General features: G+C 43.8%; 2 protein-coding genes across 2 annotated transcripts; one reads left to right on the top strand and one right to left on the bottom strand.

The window, feature by feature from the left end:
* The first annotated feature begins 3,467 nt into the window (after positions 1-3,467).
* LOC133272012 (CUB and zona pellucida-like domain-containing protein 1) lies at positions 3,468-13,408 on the top strand. The gene is made up of 9 exons (XM_061458560.1): positions 3,468-3,625; positions 5,556-5,691; positions 6,041-6,252; positions 7,240-7,390; positions 7,705-7,931; positions 9,280-9,455; positions 10,696-11,081; positions 11,408-11,676; positions 13,070-13,408. Exons 1-9 carry the CDS (start codon positions 3,556-3,558, stop codon positions 13,237-13,239), a joined length of 1,797 nt encoding a protein of 598 aa, XP_061314544.1. The 5' UTR covers positions 3,468-3,555; the 3' UTR covers positions 13,240-13,408.
* A 1,102-nt stretch (positions 13,409-14,510) lies between these two features.
* CUNH10orf88 (chromosome unknown C10orf88 homolog) lies at positions 14,511-20,121 on the bottom strand. The gene is made up of 6 exons (XM_061459548.1): positions 19,880-20,121; positions 19,536-19,739; positions 18,552-18,624; positions 17,775-17,981; positions 16,058-16,530; positions 14,511-15,066 (listed from the first exon to the last, which is right to left on the bottom strand). The coding sequence occupies exons 1-6, from the start codon at positions 20,119-20,121 to the stop codon at positions 14,838-14,840; spliced, it is 1,428 nt and encodes a 475-aa protein (XP_061315532.1). The 3' UTR covers positions 14,511-14,837.
* Between the last annotated feature and the right edge of the window lie 1,533 nt (positions 20,122-21,654).

The raw sequence follows: 21,654 nt of genomic DNA, 5'->3' as shown, positions 1-21,654 counted from the left end.
TGTGAAAGGCATCTTTAAGGCCAATATTCAGTCTCCATACAGCAAGTATGTGCAGATTACTCAAACCTATAATGAGATACCCTACACTGAGTAAGGATGTCTAAAGGCTGTGCGACGCAACACAAAAACATCTGCTTTTTTCAGCAGCATCTCCTTTTATGCTTCACCCCTTCAAAATAGAGACTACAGCCCTGAAACTCAGCTTCTCCATGAATAACTCAACCAGCTCCAAAATGCCAGGGTCACACCAATATCCCAGGAGGGCTGAGATCTGATCTCTTACTGATGGTTAAGTCTTGGCACTGGTATTGCCAAAGTCCTCACCCTGCAGGACCGTAATGCCCACCCTAAGCCAGGGTGTCTCTTAATCATACTCTGTTCATACAAAACTCCATCACACTCATAACCCTGCTGCTCTGCTTCCAAGAGATAATGATGTAAAGTGCTTGAAATCACATTCTCCCTGCTGTTGCACTGCCGGGTGCAGGCAGTGAGAGAAAATGGCTGTAAATAACAGCAGCACAACAGCAGAATCCTCATTCCTTTGTACTAAAACACACACTAATTTGTTCTGAGCATCTGCTATCACAAAACACCTCCCTACAGTCATCCTCTTCTCATCTTAAAGGACTTTCATGAAGACTTGCTGGCCATTTTCTTTTGAGGTAGGAGATTCAAAGAGGGCCCTTAATATTTCAGCATCACCTGGTACCTGAGCACATCACCTTATCTGAAAACCATCTGAGGACTCAGATTTGTAGCATAATGTGTTGGGCTGATCCTGGCTGGACACCATGTGCCCAACCAAAGCTGCTCTATCACTCCCCTCCTCAACTGGACATGGGAGAGGAAATACAATGAAAGGCTCACGGGTTGGGATAAGGACAGGAAGAAATCACTCACCAGTTACCATCACGGGCAAAAGAGACTCAACTTGGGGAAAAATCAATTTCTTATCAATCAAATCAGAACAGGATAATAAAAAATAAAACCAAACCTTAAAAACACTTCCCCCCCCACCCCTCCCTTCTTCCCAGGCTTCCCAAATTCTCTACTCCCTCCTCCCCAGCAGTGCAGGGGGACAGGGAATGGAGTTTGTCATCAGTTCATTACACATTGTCTCTGCTGCTCCTTCCTCCTCAGAGGAGGGCTCCTCACTCCTCCCTTGCTCCAGCACGAGGTCCCTTCCACAGCAGTGTCCATGGACTTCTCCAATATGAGTCCTTCCCACAGGCTGCAGTTCTTCATGAACTGCTCCAGTGTGGGTCCCTTCCATAAGGTGCATCCTTCAGGAACAGATGGATCCAGCATGGGTCACAAGTCCTGCAGCAAACCCACTGCAGTGTTAGTGGGCTCCTCTCTCCATGGGCCACAGGTCCTGCCAAGGAGCCTGCTTCAGCACAGGCAGGGAGTCACAGCTTCCTTCATGTATCCCCCTGCTCTGACTTGGGGTTCTCCATTGGCTGCAGGTGGATATTTGTTCCACTGTGGATCTCCATGTGCTGCAGGGGCACAACCAACCTCACCATGGTCTGCACCACAGGCTGCAGGGGAATCTCTGCTCTGGCACCTGGAGCACCTCCTCAATCCTTCTGCACTGACCTGGGTGTCTGCAGAGCTGTTTCTATCACACATTCTCACTCCTCTCTCCAGCTGCAGTTACTGTTGTGCAGCAACTTTTCTCCTTCCTTAAATACATTACCCCAGAGATGCTACCACCGCTGCTGATGGGCTCAGCCGTGGCCAGCAGTGGGTCCATCTTGGAGCCAGCTGGCACTGGCTCCATCAGACACAAGGGAAGCTTTGAGCAGCTTCTCACAGAAGCCATCCCTGCAGCCCCCCACTACCAAAACCTTGCCACATGAGCCCAATACATGTGAGCACACAGAGCAGCAGCAGCACAGTTGCTTAGAGACTTGCCTGTGTAGAGAGAGCAGCTGCCAGCCAGCCTCAAGAGTACAGCCTCAGCCCTTAGAAACACTGGGCCACTGCTCAATATCCACCCCAGCGCAAGAAAACTTCCTGATCAGTCATACACAAGTAATTCCAAACAGTTTGACTACCAACCTGTAACTACCACTGTAAACCACCAGGGCATCGCAGCCATGGGCATTTTTACCTTGGTTCCGATGGTCACAGCATTGATTGGCAGGGCTCCACACACCAATTCACACTGGTTAAATGCATACAGAATGGATGCTAGCATTTGAAAACTCCTTGAAAGTATGTGTGTGGGTTTAAGAAATGAAAGGCTATACAGAGTAAATGCAAATTTAGCATTTCCAGAAGCTAAAGGGAATTCAAGTGCTGTGCAATGGCTTTATACATGTATTCAATGCCCCTGTGTTTAAGGGCATTGTGCGCATGTATGTTGGCACAATGAAGAGTGTTGCATTGCAAAATCCTTAAAGTGAGTCAAAATCAGAGAGAATTGTTTCAAGGAGTGAACAGGTCTGAGATTAAAAATGCAGGATTGTTACAGATGCATCATGTTGTGTTTGTTTATAAAAGAAAAGAAGGGGTTTTTACAAACAGAACTGTTTATGAAAGCAGAATACCTGGATGTGTTCCCAGCAGGTCTGCCTTGCAGCTTCACTTTACTAGTGAACCTGGGAGAACAGCTGTTTGCACAGCTGTGGGATACCTGCTCCCGTGTCGATAAGGATCACAGGGACAGGCTCGGTTCACAAATGACACAGGTATCGCGCCAAGGCCAGGGGAATGGCACATCTGTGGCACTCGCACAATCACAGCCTCTGGAAGCTTTAAGATTGGGTATGCGCTGCTGCAGGAAGAAATACTCTGGTTTTCAAGACAGCTTTGGTCCTTATGGAAGACAAAATAGGGTAAATATATTGGAAGAGATATTCACTAGTCTTGTGTTAGAAGGAACTGAGACTCTCAGGACTGTGCTTGTTTCCTTACCTTGACAAGGAAAGGCTGATTCCTTTGGGTTTTGTAGCTTCTACTATGCAACTAAGAAAGTTTTATCTGCAAAGTGGTTGCAGCGCAATCTCCTTTTAACTCTGTGACTGGCCTTGTTCATCCATGAATGTTTCAGCAATAGGAAATCATTACTCATGACAACTCTATTATAATAGTGGCACTTTACAACCCAAGGAATCCTTAGCAATGACAGGGAATGATTTGCCCAGCGTAACCTAAAGGGATAGGTGTCAAAATGAAGTTGGGAAAAAACAAGCTACTGCTGACCATGCTAAGAGCAAACTGCTGGATGTGTTTCCCAAGGGAATCTATCAATCCTTTCCAGAACATCCCTGCTCATGTCAACACACCCAAACAAACACTCAATGACATCAACAGAAAATGTGCTTTGAACCCATGAGAGCCGACAGAAGCACAGGTAAACTTACTCCACATAGTACACACTAAGAAAACAGGTACAGCTGTTACTTTCTCATTTATATCTGTTCAAAAGGAACAGGAACTGAGAGGTTAAGCCCTCCCTCCATGATACCACGTAATACAAGATGATTATGAGATAGCAGGAGGTATAAAAGTTAGAAGAGCCAAAACTCCCCAGCTGCCATCAAAATGCAGGCGCTGAGACAGCTCCTCCTCCTGCCTCTCTTTGCTGCTCTGGCTCTCGCTGAAAACAGCTCAGGTATGGAAATCTAGTCTGGTTGTTGTTTGTTAATCTCTGAAATGTGATGAATTTTTGCACAATAGGTATTTTATAAGCAACTGAAGGGAAATATGTTAAACATCTCTAAAACTCTTATTTTAACCTACTGGTGCACAATAGTAACACCCCAATGTGTCAGAAAGTGTTAAAAAAGGTTAAAAATATTTAAAAAATATATATATATATATATTATTCCCTAGGGCAAATTTTTATCTTAAGAATTTGCTATTGAAGAGATTTTACTCTGGAATCGAAAAATGTATTTATATATTAATATTATATTGAAGTAACATGAATAAAGTGACTTAACTGGGAAACAGTTGCTTCTTAAGAGATTTGTTCATTTTGCCTTTCGTCACTCAGAAGCAATAGTCATTCGTTGCTCAACTTGGGATCACCATTCTGTGCTCTGATCAGTGATTTCACTGATTTATGGTGGGTATCTACTGTGGGATAACAAAGCATTGCTGCAGAGCTGCTCTGCTCGTGCCTGGCTACAGAACAGTGCAGAGGGAGGATAGAGCTGACCTTACAACGCTGTTACAATTGGAGGTTTCATATGTGAAAAGAAATGCCTCTCCTAATCCTTTCTTTTCCCCCTGGAGTTCACCAGAAAGCCTGATCTCTTCATCTGGGACTGTATTTAATAGACTATATAATGCTGGTTCAGACCATTATTTTTAGCTTATTAAACTATAAAGATCTCATGCTCAAACTGGATTATAAACTTTCTCTAAAGTTTCTTATACAATTGCCATTACTGTAACTACTGCATAACTTATTAACATTGTGAGGCCAGTGATGTCAACCATGGTTGGTTTGGGGTTTTTTCCATACAAGAACTGGGGTGAACCCAGATAGCCCTGCATCCTAAACCCAGAAACAGCCAAGAGAGGATGCTGAGGCAAGAACATGGTCACAAGCCTGAAAGGACTTCCCCAAAATACTCTCCCAGTCATCAGCAACTGTAGATCAGGAATTGTGAAACATAGGAAATGCTGGTTTTGTATTTAATATTTTTCAAAGGCTTTTTCTTACATTGATTTGACCTGGTCTATGCTTTACTTTTGCCTCCTACATCACCCTGCAGCAAAGACCCACCTCCTTTTCCTTATTCAAAATCACAACTTCCAGGTTTCATTCCAAGCCACCGAGTTACTGTATTGGAAAATAATACCTCATATTAACCCTCTCCATGAATGTACAGATGTCTAGCACCTTCTTTTCCCCCTAGTTCTCCCTTTCCCAACCTGATTCAGTCATAGAATCACAGATTCTTGTGTTAGAAGGGACCTTACAGCTCATCCAGTTCCACCCCCTGCCATGGGCAGGGACACCTTCCACTAGAGCAGGTTGCTCTAAGCCCCTGTGTGCAGCCTGGCCTTGAACACTGCCAGGGATGTGAATTTACTTATTCCAGGCCATTCACTTGTTCCTTTTCTGGAACCTATTCTAAACTTCTGATCATTGCCTGGGTGTAGGTTCCAAAATGCTTTTAAGTCAAGTGCTGAACCTCAGAACAAGATATAATGATCTTTAGGAACTCAGTGTAGGGGAAGACCAGAGGCTTGAAGTGCTTGTGGTGACAAGGCCTTTCTGAAGAGAGTTGCTGACGTATCCTGTATCACTTGGCATTTCCAGTTTGGCCATTGGTTTCATCTGTGAGATGTGTTCCCCTAACTGCCTTTATCTCTGCTACTAGGAAAATGAGGATAAGAATACTTCTGCTCTTTTACTATTGATTCTTCAGCTTTCATAAACTGAAATTAGAAACAACCTACAACATTTTGCATGTCTGTTCCACGATGGATTGTCCCAGTCTCTGTGTAGTGGAGGATGAAATATTATGGTAAGAGAAAACTTGAGAGATCCTTGCAAGCTGGTTTTTGTTGTTGCTGTTCTTCAATAGGTGTACCTCGCTGCGGTGCTTCATTTCATGACCTCAACAAAACATTTAAGATTGATCTAAATGCAAATGCAAACTGTGTCTGGCAAATTCAGAGGAACGAAAATCAAACAATTAGGCTGATTTTCTCCTATTTTAAGTAAGTATTTATGTACTGTATTTGTGGTTGGTATTGCCCTGACCCAGGTGTAGGACCTTGCACGTGGCCTGTTGAACTTCATGAAGTTGGCACTGGCAACCTCTTAAGCCTGTCCAGGTCCCTCTGGATCCCATCCCTTCCCTCCAGTGTCAATCACACCACACAGCTTGGTGTCATAAGCAAACTGGCTGAGCATGCACCCAATCCCACTGTCAACGTCACCAACAGTGTTGAACAGGATCAGTCCAAATACTGATCCCTGAGGAACACCAATCACCCATGTATTGCTCTTTGAGCCTGTATTATCTATCAGAAAGCTGAGGTAGTTTCAACTGTGCTTTTTCAATAGATTTGCTCCTTCTTCAAGCTGTGAAACAGAAAGTATTAAGGTATATGATGGTCCCTCAACTGATTCACCTCTTCTTGGACGAGTATGTAACAACACTGATGCGGTCCCGGTATTTCAATCATCTTCAGACAGTTTAACTTTTGTCATAACAACAGACTCTGTGGATTTTGCAAGAAACTTCTTTGCCCATTACTATTTTTCAGCAAATACAAGTAAGTCATTAACAAACAGTTGATTTGCACCATTAAAAGAAAGTTTAAGACTATTAACAGAATCTTTAATTAGTGTCACTTAATTAGTTCTTCAGGCCTTAGAGAATGGTGTGGGAGAAAATCAGTGAAAGGAAAGAGGCAGTAAGACAACTGTGCACTTGCAGGGCCTACAAAGTTACTTTACTAAGAAAACATGACTGCAAAGGAGGCATTATAGGACTCTACTTTTACTTATAGGCTTCTACTAAATTTACTCAGTTTGTGAGAGCATTATAGCATTCGCCAGAAAGAGAATATGACTATCTAGTCAGAACTCCTGCAAGCACAGGTCACTGAAGTCAGTAAGGGTTCGCACTAAACAAGCTCCCTATTTTTAGCCTTCCTGAAAAGGTAAAATCAGTCTTAGCTTGGGACCAGTTACTTTGCTTCTGCTCATCTGAGTGGCATGGTATTAAGCTCCTAAAAGCAATTTGACATTGTAGTTACCACATCCTAGTTTATGCTGCTCTAGTGTTAAACGTTGCTGCTGAAAAATCGTGCCCTATTTTAGCCCGCATTTGTCCTTCTGAGGTAAAATCTCTCTCAGACTTGGAAGATTTTGCTCTTCCATATAGATCATGACCAAGGCCTAGGAGATTTCCCTAAAATAAAGTCTCCCAAGGTTTCTTTTGGTTGCTGGAGCATCTTCATTACTGGTTTTTCCAAAATGGCACGTAATTTACCCAAAATATAGGTAAAACTAAATTGCTCATGGTATCCAAGCTAACCCACCTACAGCCAGCTCAGATGTCATCACACTGTGCCTCACGGATATACCATTCAGACAAGAGGCTTCATTTTGTAACATCCGCCTGACCTGAGAAGTTCTACCTCTAATCATTTCCAAAGGAACAGAATCCTACAGAAACAGTCCTGCTACATAACTTTAGATCTTTATGGCTCATTATATAGCTTAGTATGTGACCAATATATCTACTCTTCTTCCAGAAACTGAAAATTGTGGAGGACAATTAACCGGTCCCAATGGGACACTGACCAGCCCCAACTACCCAGCACCTTACCCCGAATTTACATATTGTGTCTGGCACATACAAGCACCAAAAAACTCAAAGATACACTTGGAGTTCCAGGATTTCTTGTGAGTAAATGCCATATTAATACCCTAATAGGCTTTTATTTAGATGATGAGGTGATGATCTCTGCACAGTGTTCTCCCCACTCCTGGCCAGGGTCCCTCTGCTTCACACACTGAAGCATTTCTTTGCCTTTGAGGGTTTTCCATGTTTTATTTGGTCTTAATGATGTCTGTTTATGTATTCTTTTATTCTTCACTCTTCTATTTCAGTTGACTGCAATTCATCAGATGCCTCATCTGCTCTGGATTCTCCTTCCATTGTGAGCAGTTTACTCTATGCTCAGATTTCCCTGTAATTATTTTTCCTCTACCTGCAGCCTGGAACTAGACCTGAACTGCCGATTTGACTTCATAGCAGTCTATGACGGCCTCACCACTGACACTGGCTTGATAGGAAAAGCATGCGGTCGTTCTCAGCCCAAATTTGAATCTTCTTCAAATGTTATGACAGTTGTGCTGTCTACAGACTATGCCAACTCCTACAGAGGTTTTTCTGCTCATTATACCAGTTCTCCCCTTCCGAGCAGTCCTGTGGAGCCCAGCAGTAAGTACAATTGCCTTATGAATAGGATGATGGTTCTTGTTCTCATGTATATCATAGAATCCTGGAACAGTTTGCGTTGGAAAGGACCTTAAAGCTCACCCAGTTCCAACCCCTGCCACAGGCAGGGACCCCTTCCACTAGAGCAGCTTGCTCCAAGCCCCTGTGTCCAACCTGGCCTTGAACACTGCCAGGGATGGGGCAGCCACAGCTTCTCTGGGCACCCTGGGCCAGCGCCTCAGCACCCTCCCAGGGAAGAGCTTCTGCCTAAGAGCTCATCTCAGTCTCCCCTCTGGCACGTTAAAGCCATTCCCCTTGGCCTGTCCCTACAGGCCCTTGTCCCAAGCCCCTCTCCAGATTTTTTGTTGGCCCCTTTAGTTACTGGAAGACTGATTCTTCTCTTGCAAGTATCAAAAGGAACTGATGGCTGATACTAAGGATTTAAACCCTTTTACTGGTAGTCATTAACCCCCTTTACATTCAAAGATCCCACATTAGTCTCACCTACAAAGCAAAAGTTATTACTTGATCCACCTGCAGAAGAAAGCCTGTTCTTTCACTTCTGGGGCCTTTTTCTGGTGAGCACCAATCAAAATCTGCTTTTTCCCCTCTTTTAGACAAAGCAGGATTCTTACCATCCTAGAAACATAGACTCATAGAATAGTTAGGGTTGGAAAGGACCTTAAGATCATCCAGTTCCAACCCCCCTGACATGGGCAGAGACACCTCACACTAAACCATATCACCCAAGGCCTCGTCCAACCTGGTCTTGAACACTGCTAGGGATGGAGCATTCACAACCTCCCTGGGCAACCTATTCCAGTCTGACTGGTTAGTTTCAATGGTTTGGGGGTTTTTACCGGTGAGATACTCAGGAAATGGTCCACACTGGTTAGCCAAACAGGGTTTGAGTGCGTTGTAACTTCCTTTTCCCCAGAGCTGGACCATTTTCCTTATTGGCCCCTTACATTTGCATGCCCATCTTCTCATCAACTGAGGTGGAAAAGGAGCCTGTAAACCCTCAATGTCTGCCATAAATCAATTTCCTCACCCACCATCCTGCACTAGCACTGTGATTCCTTTTTCCTTTTATAAAGGCTGCAATTCATTTTCTGTTACAGGTTTTTAACCAAATTTTCAGCTGAGTTTTACATGGGTTTCCTTATTAAGCATTTTTGAAGTCGAGCATGAAATTTTGTTCCAACTTCTGCATGACCTCAAATGTGCATGAGCAGTTTCAGGCTGCCAAGTCAAGAACCATGCAACAGGTTCCAGGATCTAGACCAACTGAGAAATGACCACAACAGTTTGTGTGACCTGGTTTGTTTTGTTATTTCTCCTTCAATGGCAGCACTGCTCACATGCTCTTCGGATAGCATGAAAATTGTTCTGAACAGGTCTTACCTGGCCTCCCTTGGATATAATGAAACTCACATACAGGTGAATGATCCATCTTGCAGTCCAGTCATCACAGATGATTCAGTGATCTTCTCCTTCCCATTAGCCAGCTGTGGAACAACTAAAAAGGTAAAGCAGGAGATAAGTTATGTGATTAAGCTAAGAATGACTTACAGAATCACAGAATACTTAGGGTTGGAAAGGACCTTAAGATCATCTAGTTCCAACTCCCCTGCTATGGGCAGGGACACCTCACACTAAACCAACTCACCCAAGGCTCTGCCCAACCAGGCTTTGAACACTGCCAGGGATGGAGCAGTCACAACTTCCTTGCACAACCCATTCCAATGCCTCACCACCCTCACAGGAAAGAATTTTTTTCTTAGATCCAATCTAAACTTCCCCTGTTTAAGTTTTAACCCATTACCCCTTTTCCTATCACTACAGTTCCTAATGAAGAGTCCCTTCCCATCCCTATAGGCCCCCTTCAGATACTGGAAGGCTGCTATGACGTCTCCACGCAGCCTTCTCTTCTCCAGGCTGAACAGCCCCAACTTTCTCAGCCTATCTCCATATAGGAGGTGCTCCAGTCCCCTGAGCATCCTCGTGGCCTCCTCTGGACTTGTTCCAACACTTCCATGTCTTTTTTATGTTGAGGACACCAGAACTGCACACAATACTCCAAGTGAGGTCTCACAAGAGCAGAGGGGCAGGATCACCTCCTTTGACCTGCTGGTCACGCTCCTTTTGAATGGTAATGAATGGTAAGAGCTTGTAAAGGCAGTTTCTGAATAGCACATTTTAAAAAGCTGATTTACTTTTACTTAGCTCATCCCGTTGCATGCTCCCAGTCTTGAAGCAGAGACAACACTTTTCCTCTTTAAGAGCCCGACGATGAATGAGCCTTTCAAAGGACATCCAGGAGAATCCACACAAATTAACCACAAATGTTAAATTCCCTCTCGAACCCAGGTTATCAAGAGTAGCACACTGTTAGATATGTAATTTAAACATTCTCTGCAAGTGATAGGGCTGGCACTAACCCTGGGAACAACAAGGGAGCTAACAAGGGAAAGGGAAAAAATTCAACACGTGAAGATTCCCAGGAGCTAGTGCCCGGCACAGCTTTGGTACTTCCCACACTCCACACAGCATTCTTTAACCTTTTTGCCTCATGGGTTGGTTCAGTGTTTTGGAAAAACAAGAGCATTGATAATGGTTTTTCAGTTAGAACTTGGTTTACCTTTTGAAGGTATCTTGAGCCTCTGACAAGGACAGCTGGGGACTTCGTAACTTACAATTGCTTTCAACTGCACTGCTCATATCTCATATAATCCCAACCAAGCACTTGATATGATTCCTTTTACAGGATGACGGTCACAGCATCACTTACACCAACATCATATCTCTCTCTGCAACTGGCAACATCATCACCCGTCAGAAGAGCGTACTGATCATTGTAAAATGCAAACTGGAAAACAATTCAACCTTGGAAGTCGTTTACATAACGGAAGATAACATAATCCAAAACACAACTGCTGTGGGAAGATACAATGTTAGCATGTCATTCTATGATTCAGGTTCATTCTCTGAGCCAATACATCAGTCCCCGTATTACGTAGACTTGAACCAAACTCTTTTTGCTCAAGTCAGTCTTCACTCCACTGACCCGAACCTTCTAGTGTTTATTGATACCTGCGTAGCATCACCAGAGGCTGATTTTGGATCACTAACATATGACTTAATCAGAAGTGGGTAAGTAATTAAAGGGGGCAAGTAATAGATTTTATTACTGCCTCCTAATATGTGAGGAACTAGAATCTAAATGTCAACTGTATTTCCATTATTTTTGTCTCTTACACTGAACTTTTTCACCATACTCTGGCTGGAATATAAGTTTCATGGAAACTTAAAGGCTTTACATCAACAGAGCTGGGAAACACAACCACCACATTGCAGCACATCACTGTATACCCACATGTGAAAACAACACCTTAGTTAAATGCTGTACTTAAGAGTTAACAGTACTTAGAATGATCAGTCTTTGGACTGCTTTAACAGATGTTTAAATTCTGTTGCAGCTGCAACAAAGATGACACTGTGGTAACCTACCCACCAGTGGAACACTATGCGAGATTCAAATTTAATGCCTTCAAGTTCCTGCAGAGCTTTGCATCCGTTTATCTCCAGTGTGACATTCTGATTTGTGACTCCAACAACACCAACACCCGCTGCACCCAAGGCTGCATCTCCAGACAAAAAAGAGACATTTCTTCATACCTGTGGAAAACCAGCACTGTAGCAGGTCCCATCCGCGTGAAGAGAGAGCTCAGGTCTGCCGATCACTCAGGTAAGAGGAATGTGTAAATGAAGAATCTGATTAAGTTATTCTTTGCTGCAAACCCATTACCTTTGTAATGAAATAAGGGGGTTACTCTAGTTCAAAACTAACACAGCATCAGAGCAACTGGTTCAAAGTTTGTGCTTTTTGAGATCACAGAAGTACTTTTCACATGGACAGACTGGTGGCCTTTGGATCAAGGTGTGCTCTTTGGAGCAGCAAAAGCAGCAGCTGCTCCTAGCTACAGGAGTGGTGTGTGTAGGATCTGCATTCAGAAAGAGTTATGAATGGCAAGAGAAGATTTCAGATTACCAAGCATGACATTAGTTGATGAAGCAGACACAGTGACCAGGGCCCCTTGCCCAAGCCAGACCACTTAAAAAGCACATTGTGAATCAGCCTTTTTAGAATCTGTGTATCTTCTAACAATGACTTTTGGTACTGCAGAAAAGCTACACCAGATGCTAAATATAAATGACTTCTTCCACCATAGTTTGAATCCTCACACTATATGTATTGCCTAGTAGAACAAAACTATGACAACGACAGCCGCTCGGGCAGAAATCAAAAGCACCAGGCTTTCAATTAGAGCTGCAAAGCTGTTTATGAGATAGATAAGCTTTAGTGCCCCAATCTGACAAACTCTTCAGCACAATTTGCTGTGGTCAATACGGAAAAGTTATTTTAAACAGCTTGTGTTGTTACTCCCACTATGCTCACTGTTCTCACTTTTATTGAGCCCAAAGCTTCATCTATGAAAAGCACCGTGCGTCACATGCTTTAAGGTGTCACGGCTAAGAAATAATTAATCATGCTCCTAATAGCAATAAAAATATTTTCTTCCTTTTAAATAATTCTTAACTTCTCTCAACTCTAACAGCATTTTAAACATGTTCCCATTTATGTCAATAGTGAAAGATTTTTGCATCCATATGCTAGAAACTGGACACATGTACAATGTGAAAAGGACTCAAATACAAACAGGTCACACTAGAAATCAGAGATTAATTCTCACCATATCCCTCTTGGTTTACAAAAAAAGTGAGTTTTACTGAGGACCAGTTGTAAACCATGAGCAGACACTGGGCAAGAACCACGAGTTTCTTTGGCCCAGCTTTGCTTAAGAACGATGTCTCCATCTGGCCAGTTCTAAAGCTAATGACTCAGCTTGGCAGAAACTTGCGGCAGCATTACCAAAGAATCTGTCACATTGTGATGCTCTTCTGCACTAATGTTTTATTACAGAATTTTACAACTCTTCAGTACTAGAGTCAGAATTTGTAATTTCTGTGGGCCAACTCCTCAGAGCCAAAATAAGTGAGAAAATAGCTTATTTCATTTCCACTGCAATAACATGGTATTCAAGACTGTAACCATCCCACTTTCTTTTTTCCCTACACAGAATCCCTCACTAAAGCAGATGCTGAAGAATCCCCAAACCTCCAATACAGCTTCTACACTCTTTCAGTGGTGGTTTTGATTTCAAATATCATCATTGCAGTAGTGGTGATACTGAAATACCACAAACACCAAGCAGAACACAGCTACCAAAAACTCCAAAGCTCCTATTAACTGCTTCAGGATATGTTGGATTCGTGTCAACTTCTGTTCAGATTTGTCATCCAGAGAGGGGAGAGGGGAAAATCCCAAACCAGCTCAAAATCAATAAACCAACAGCACCGGAACGATGCTTGGAAACACATCTCAACTACTTTTTGTAATTAAAAAACCTCTCAACTGAGTATTCTTCCCTTGAATCACTGAGCTGAAGAATGTGTCAACTTCAGGGTGTTTAGAAAGCATCTGAAAACATAACAGGTATAAAGGGAATGTAAAGTACAAGGTAATTCAGGTCTTTTTCTTAGAACAGCACATTTCTGTCTTTTCAAATCACTATGAAACTGCTGTTGGCACAAGTTAAGCTAAGGGAGAACTGTAGGATACCTGTTCAAAACAAATTATCCTGTCTGCACACTCTACTCCTGGCAAGAGGAGATGCGATAGTCTTTAAAACACATCAGTCTTCCTGGAGAAGAAAATACAAGGTAGACCAGATAAGGATACTGGACTCTGCGTGCCTGTGAAGCCAACACTTGTTTTCCCATCAATAGCTTTTGCTCAAAGCATTTCAAGACACCGAATAAAATCGGTGTCTGTGCACTCAACTCCCAGTAAGTCCCTGTCCAGTCTAAGTCAGATGATGCACTCCAGAATTAAAAAGCAATAAACAGAATGAAGTATGAAGCTTGACATGCCACAAAAGGACTCTGAGTCACATTTCCACCACTCCAAATGACAGAACTGATCCCAGGCAGTTAAAGTAAATATGATGCAACAAGGCAGCTTCACCAGCCTAAGGTTGGTGACATGCAGCAGACCCTACCCAATCCAGCACGTCCTAGGTGGCAATGAAGTCCCCTTGAGAGCAACCATAAATGAAGTAATTATGTTTCTTAGGATAATGAAACATTGATAACTCCAAGTCTGCTGAGTGTACATTCACTCCAGTTATTCCTGCATGGCTCAACTAATGCAGGAGTTAAAAGTTTAGTATCAGTCTGGGTTTAGGCATCACCTGAGGAACAAGAATGTTAACTGAGGTGCCTGCACAGCCAGTGAGGCTTTCAAAAAACCCAGGCTGGAGTTCAGCATAGCCCATCTTTCTAAACCCAACTCCTTCAATAGATCAAGCAAGGCAATGCCAGTACTACCCTACCTCCTACAGATGGAATAGAAAAGATCTTTACGAGAAATGCCACTAAATTAAACCAAAAGCACAAACTACATCCTGTTCTACCCATTACACATCAAGACAACACAACAGTGAAGGGATGACATGTGGGTAGAAAGAAAAGCTGTAACTCAGTTTATTTTGATTACTTCTCCATTGTTAAAACTGAAAATGGGAAACTGGGGGTTTCATACAGCTTTTCGTAATGCTCGTTAAATAAATAAGCCACAAAGGGCATACAAAATTCTCATGTTTAGGAAAAAACACGCATTCTTAAGATCTCTCATAAAACTGTGTGCAACAGCGGATAGAATTACAGTAACAAAATGCAAGTCAACAACACTGAAGATCGGTACAGTTCTAACTCCACAAATACTGAGCTTTGTAAGGTATAACTGCCCTGACAGTCCTTCTCTTGAAGTCCCCCATCTACACACATCTATCTCTCTCCATTAGAGAACCCTCCATTAGAATCATAGTGTGCTTGTGAAATTTTGTTTGGCTGCGAGTTCTGAACCAGGTCCATTAAGAGAACCATTTTATTATCTATATGTGTCTGAAGAGCCTGCATTTGGTGATCAATATAGTCCATTAGTTTTTTCTCCATCAGATCCATATTTTTGGAGATGATCTTTTCCAAATAGGAGCAAATAGGCTGTTGTTCCACTCTGTGGAAAGAGCAAACAGAAAAGTCAGTATAACCTATCTCTTAATGACAAGGGGCATGACAGATACCTTGGCAGCTGAACTACTTCTATATGCAAAATATCGGTGATTAGACACATTAGAAGGTATTAGGGATTTAGCACACAGGAAAACCTTCCTTGCCCGCTGCCACATTTTACATCTCAGAATTCTTCTATAAACACACAGGGTACACAGTCTTCTTCTCTAAACCTCATTTTGTGTTTCAAAGGCTCAGTGACGAATCAAATGTTTAGTTATGTGTTAACAAACCACTCATACACAGAGCTCCCATTCTGTCAGTGTGGCAGACTGCTCTTCTCACCTGAAGTGTTTCAAGAGTTACACAAACTGTGCAATTCTCAATTCCTGCATCTGCATTCTTTAAAAGAACAATGCAGGAGCTGGAGATGGACAGTATCTATGAGAAGAACCCTGATCCCTACATCTCACCATTACCACTGTTGTTCCTCAGGTATCAAACTGGGTGCAGTACCAATTCCACTTAGGTGTCTGCACAGTAAATACCAACAAATGAAGAGGGACAGGAAAGACCAGGAGATGATACACCAGATACAGCAGAAATATCATGGCACAAGGTGTGGGAAAAATTCGATGTAAGAATGTAGGAGGCAGAAGCAGTCAAATGAAACTGTAGCAACAGACAAGAAGCATAAGCCAAATGTATATGGAATTGCAGAAAGGTCACACTTTCTTAAAAGTTGAAATGGAGGCAAAAGACAAACAACTCTGTAACAACAAATGATGTTTTGATTTCTTCTGAAAAAGCCTCCTCTATGCAAGCAACTCATTTGAAAGATTAACTGTAAACATGCTCATTGCCACACTGCCTCTAAACCCATATCTGAAGATTGACTATTGCTGTGAGAATAAAATTCTTTCATTACATATTTTACTTCTTAAACTCGCCAATACAAACTACTACTGTTAAGAAGTGTACCGAACTGCACTTACCCCACACACTGAATGCCCTTCTCCTTAGCCACTGCATGTTTACTAGAGCGCCTGTTGCCATCCTTAAGCCGAAGGTGATTTACTTGAGTGCACAAGTTCTGAAGGAAAGGAAGCAGCACCTGTGGAGTAGCTACATTTGGGGTTCCACTCTCTTGTTCCTGCATATGCAAAGATCCCACCACTTTAAAATCATCTCCGAGGTCAACTGTACTTTGCTGGGTAGTAAGTCTTTCTGAATCAGAAGCATTCTCTCTTTCAGGCACCTGCGTGTTTAGATCATGGCTTATTTTTAAGTCTTCATGTTCTGTGTCACTTGTTAAATGATTTTTAACAGGCAAAGGTTCACTGGCTGATGGATCCAGTGATGGCTGAAGAGCTGCACTGTGCAATCCATCTACTGCACGGTCACCCCCACAGTCTGCATTTTTCCCCAAGACAATCCAATTCAGTTTGTCTCCAAAAGGGGAACTGTTCTGATGGGAAGAGAAACAACAGGATTAATATTGCAGTATTCAAATATACTGGCAATTAGACAACAAGAACAACATACTTTATTAACTCAGCATTCTACTACTATGATAGAAAGATTTTAAAAGTAGCTCTGAATTACAGTCTTAGAGAAAAGCACAGGGAAAGATTTTCCCTGGACATATTATGCGTTAATTCTCTCATCACTCTCCCAGTCACAAAACAGTTTTAATGACTTAGTTTTTACCACACGGCGTCCCCAGGAGTGACCATTATTAACATCAAATGGATTCAGGATTCTGTTGGAATAGCCTCCTTTGCAGGATTAGGATCGACATCAAATGCTTTGTAAGAGCACATTCCCTTTAGTTGAATGTGACGTACTTTTAACAACCACAAATAAGACAAACCAGCCCACCTACCTATACCCCAAACACTACAGGGAACACGCCACTGACAAGCAGCAAGAATGGAACCGAGCAAAAGGGGAATTGGCTGGCAAGGAAGGTTAAAATTAACCAGAGTCCTTCACTCTAGACTTGGTGAACAGACAGCAAATCCCTGAGTACACAGCCTGTATTCATTGCACTCATCTAAGGGCAGCAACAGCTAAACCAGGATTAAAATCCCCCCTCTGGAGCCCTCAACACAGCAGGGACAAGGAGCTGCTGGAGTAAGACCCAAAGAGGGCCACAGAGATGCTGCGAGGACTGAAGCAGCTCTGCTCTGGAGCCAGGCTGAGAGAGATGGGCTGGGTCAGCCTGGAGAAGAGAAGGTTCCTTAAGGGGAGACCTTAGAGCAGGTCCAGCACCTAAAGGGGCTAGAGGAAACCTGGAGAGCGGCTTTAGACAAGGGCCGGTAGGGACAGGACAAGGGGGAATGGCTTTAACCTGCCAGAGGGGAGATTGAGATGAGCTCTTAGACAGAAGCTCTTCCCTGGGAGGGTGCTGAGGCGCTGGCACAGGGTGCCCAGAGAAGCTGTGGCTGCCCCATCCCTGGCAGTGCTCAAGGCCAGGCTGGATGGGGCTTGGAGCAACCTGCTCTAGTGGAAGGTGCGCTGGCACTGGATGAGCTTTAAGGTCCCTTCCAACACAAACCATTCCAGGATACTCTGAAAATGGCAGAAAGTGTGGGGTACAGAAAATAGTAATCATAAAACCTTTACACCAGATCAGTTTAGCACATGCTTAACTGTTACAGAAGGCAAGGTCACATATTAGTAGCGCTTGTGGAAAACATAGCCACTTACCTTCTGCTGACATCGGACCAAGTCCATGAGCTGCTGAGCACCTGGAGACAACTTAGATCCCATTGACTCCATTATAGTTTGCACTCTGCCTAGATCTATGCTCGAGCCTAGTGAAGGAAAATCAGTTGGTAGTTTTGCAGACACCGTTTTCACTTGTACAATTATTTTACTGATGAGTACTCTTTGTTTCTCACCAATGGAAAGCAGCTGGTGCAAGAAGGGAAAGAGATATTTTGGTTAGGAAACAAACAGCTTAATGTTTTCCTTGTGTGTATGGGACAATGCATTCTTTGAGTCTTTGGAAAAACAACACTAGACTCTTTTCAAGGGAAATTATGCCTATTTCTCCTTTGTATTAACTCTTTGGAAAAGTCTGAATGGAACAAAGGTGCCTGCAAGACCAGAGACAAATCAGGCCTTGATCTTCTAAGCATTTAAGATCAGTGGCCATACAAATTTGCATCATCTTAACCACATCAGAGTTAACAGTTTCAATTACAAAGCAACTGTTGATCTGCAGTTTATCTGGTTTATGAAGCTGTTTTCCTCTAAGACTGTATTATCTCTCCCATAAACAGTCTTCATAATGAGAAAACTGTGACACAAATTGAAAAGAACTTTGCTACTACTAGAGCAAAATACAATTTTAACAGATACTCAAGTGGTTTTCTGAAGTGATTACGTGTAGAAACCCCTTAATTTGACTAAGAGTAATGCAATTCAGTCAAGTGATTAAAAAGACAAACAAAAATACAACAGTTCTGTTCAACTCCCTACCTTAATTCTACAGGAAGCTGCAGGGCATTCAAACTTAAGGTACTTTTTGTATAAAGTAATCTCTTCAGTTTCACTAGAAAATAAAATAAAAGAGCTGTGACATCACTTTATAAACTTTTTTTTAGTATAAATACTCTGTATCAGGAAATATTTAAATAAGAAACAAGTGACTGAAATGACAGTGATTCTCATAGGGTTTGGAAGTTTTAAGGCTCATATGCAGCTTGCATTGAATCTCACTGAATATGTATGTAATAAAAGGATTTGGATGTGCACGTACATTATCTTCCAGAGCACATTATTTACACATCTCTGCTGATGTTTTTCGCCCGTTTTTATTTAGCTCATTGAATAGCTGATGTGCCATGTAATGACTTAAAAACAACAGAGAAGCCATTGCTTGAATCCCGCTGGCAAAGCACGGAACAAATTATTGAAGGGAGAAACAAATCCTTCTTTATTTTCTCTTTTATTCCTAAAAGTGTGAGATGACTACGCATCAAAGAGAGGTCCTTTGGTAAAGATCAGCTAAAAGAGACCTGCTGCAAAGAGGAGCAGATCTGATGGCCGGAAAGATTAAAGGACACAGAAGTTACCCCTGTCCTAACCCCTTCTGTCGCCTTGCACAACAGCATTTCACTGTAGCACAACTTACTGAATTATACGTTTCACTAAACAGAAGAGATTAAAGAGGTGACTGGCATAACTGCACGCTTGTATCTTTATCAGAGGCAGCACTTGTGCAAGCCACCGGTGACTGCGAGGTTGTAGCAGGCAACCGCAGACCCTGTGCCCATTCACCAGTTTTGCACAGAGGGACCAAACTGAGTGGCTGCCGTAGTGCAGGCACTGAACACCGTACAGATACACACACAACGGTGCTGTCAGCACGAGAAGGGCCAAACGGTGTCGGGGACCCAGCGCAAACACCCCTACCCCGACACCCACCACCTCCGGCCCATGCCCTCCTCAGTGCCCACTCACCCCGGGGGCCGGGCAGCACCCATGCTCTCGCCCCGGCCGGTGCCGCAGTACTCCTCTCCCACGTACACCTCCATGTTCCGGGCCTCGCTCACGATACCGACGGACACTATCTCCCCGGCGCCGGCCGGCCGGCACTCCAGCTGCAGCACGCAGGGCGCCGCACTCCCGCTGCCCGTCCGCCGCTCCACCACCACGGCCTCGGTGCTGCGGGGGGAAGCGCCACGGCCGCGTTGCCCCGCCAGGCCCGTTCCTGCCCCACCGCCCGCACTCCCACCCAGGCCCCAGCCCGGTACCCCCTCACGCCGCCCGCGTGAGGGGAACCAGCGGGGCTCCACCGCCCTCACCCGGCCTCGCCGCCTCCCGCGTCCCGCCTCAAGCACAGCGCCCGGGCCAGGCCGTCCGGCGGCGCGCAGAGCCAGGAGCACGCCGCCACCACACAGCACGGCTCCCGGGGGCCGCCGCACGGACCGGCCGCCATGGCAGCGCCGCGGAGGAGCCGAGCAGCGGCTGAAGCGGAGCTACAACCGTCACAAGAGACGCCGGCCAGAAAGCGCCTGCGCGTGCTGGCGGGCAGGGCTCGGAGCATGCGCGGTGCGGGCGGTGTCAAGCTGAGTGGCGGGAACCCCTAGGATGCGGTGGGAGCGGGTGTCGTGGGATGAGGGAATGGTTTGAGTTGGAAGGGACCTTAAAGCTCATCCAGCTCCAACCCCTGCCACGGGCAGGGACACCTTCCACTAGAGCAGCTTGCTCCAAGCCCCTGTGTCCAACCTGGCCTTGAACACTGCCAGGGATGGGGCAGCCACAGCTTCTCTGGGCACCCTGTGCCAGCGCCTCAGCACCCTCACAGGGAAAAGCTTCTGCCTAAGAGCTCATCTCAGTCTCCCCTCTGGCAGGTTAAAGCCATTCCCCTTGGCCTGTCCCTACAGGCCCTTGTCAAAAGCCCCTCTCCAGGTTTCCTGTAGCAGTTTGATACCTGGGGAACATCAGTGGAAATGGTGATATGTAGAGATCAGAGTTCTCATAGATACTGTCCATCTCCAGCTCCTGCATTGTTCTTTTAAAGAATGCAGATGCAGGAATTGAGAGTTGCACAGTTTGTGTAAATCTTGAAACTCTTCAGGTGAGAAGAGCAGTCTGCCACACTGACAGAATGGGAGCTCTGTGTATGAGTGGCTTGTTAACACATAACTAAACATCTGATTCGTCACTGAGCCTTTGAAACACAAAATGAGGTTTAGAGAAGAAGACTCTGTACCCTGTGTGTTTATAGAAGAATTCTGAGATGTAAAATGTGGCAGCGGGCAAGGAAGGTTTTCGTGTGTGCTAAATCCCTCATACCTTCTAAAGTTCGTTGTCTAATCACCGATATTTTGCATATAGAAGTAGTTCAGCTGCCAAGGTATCTGTCATGCCCCTTGTCATTAAGAGATAGGTTATACTGACTTTTCTGTTTGCTCTTTCCACAGAGTGGAACAACAGCCTATTTGCTCCTATTTGGAAAAGATCATCTCCAAAAATATGGATCTGATGGAGAAAAAACTAATGGACTATATTGATCACCAAATGCAGGCTCTTCAGACACATATAGATAATAAAATGGTTCTCTTAATGGACCTGGTTCAGAACTCGCAGCCAAACAAAATTTCACAAGCACACTATGATTCTAATGGAGGGTTCTCTAATGGAGAGAGATAGATGTGTGTAGATAGAGGACTTCAAGAGAAGGACTGTCAGGGCAGTTATACCTTACAAAGCTCAGTATTTGTGGAGTTAGAACTGTACCGATCTTCAGTGTTGTTGACTTGCATTTTGTTACTGTAATTCTATCCACTGTTGCACACAGTTTTATGAAAGATCTTAAGAATGGGTTTTTTTTCCTAAACATGAGAATTTTGTATGCCCTTTGTGGCTTATTTGTTTAACGAGCATTACTAAAAGCTGTATGAAACCCCCAGTTTCCCATTTTCAGTTTTAACAATGGAGAAGTAATCAAAATAAACTGAGTTACAGCTTTTCTTTCTACCCACATGTCATCCCTTCACTGTTCTGTTGTCTTGATGTGTAATGGGTGAAACAGGATGTAGTTTCTTTGTGCTTTTGATTTATTTTAGTGGTATTT

Source organism: Pezoporus flaviventris, unplaced genomic scaffold (genome assembly GCF_033815535.1).
Source record: "Pezoporus flaviventris isolate CSIRO_AGI_PZ_B2104156 unplaced genomic scaffold, CSIRO_AGI_Pfla_v1 ptg000029l, whole genome shotgun sequence".
Taxonomy (NCBI): domain Eukaryota; kingdom Metazoa; phylum Chordata; class Aves; order Psittaciformes; family Psittacidae; genus Pezoporus; species Pezoporus flaviventris.
Note: the sequence above shows the minus strand (reverse complement) of the source record. Positions and strands in the feature narration are given on the sequence as shown.

What these genes read in the sequence shown, in the direction of transcription:
- LOC133272012 (XM_061458560.1), top strand. Translation starts at nt 3,556, where the DNA reads ATGCAGGCGCTGAGACAGCTCCTCCTCCTGCCTCTCTTTGCTGCTCTG. An exon ending in TTGGAGTTCCAGGATTTCTT is followed by an intron (nt 7,391 to 7,704) that starts GTGAGTAAATGC and finishes CTCTACCTGCAG; the next exon opens with CCTGGAACTAGACCTGAACT. An exon ending in TATGACTTAATCAGAAGTGG is followed by an intron (nt 11,082 to 11,407) that starts GTAAGTAATTAA and finishes ATTCTGTTGCAG; the next exon opens with CTGCAACAAAGATGACACTG.
- CUNH10orf88 (XM_061459548.1), bottom strand. Translation starts at nt 20,121, where the DNA reads ATGCTCCGAGCCCTGCCCGCCAGCACGCGCAGGCGCTTTCTGGCCGGC. An exon ending in GCGGGAGGCGGCGAGGCCGG is followed by an intron (nt 19,740 to 19,879) that starts GTGAGGGCGGTG and finishes TTCCCCCCGCAG; the next exon opens with CACCGAGGCCGTGGTGGTGG. An exon ending in TGGTCCGATGTCAGCAGAAG is followed by an intron (nt 16,531 to 17,774) that starts GTAAGTGGCTAT and finishes TCTTCCCATCAG; the next exon opens with AACAGTTCCCCTTTTGGAGA.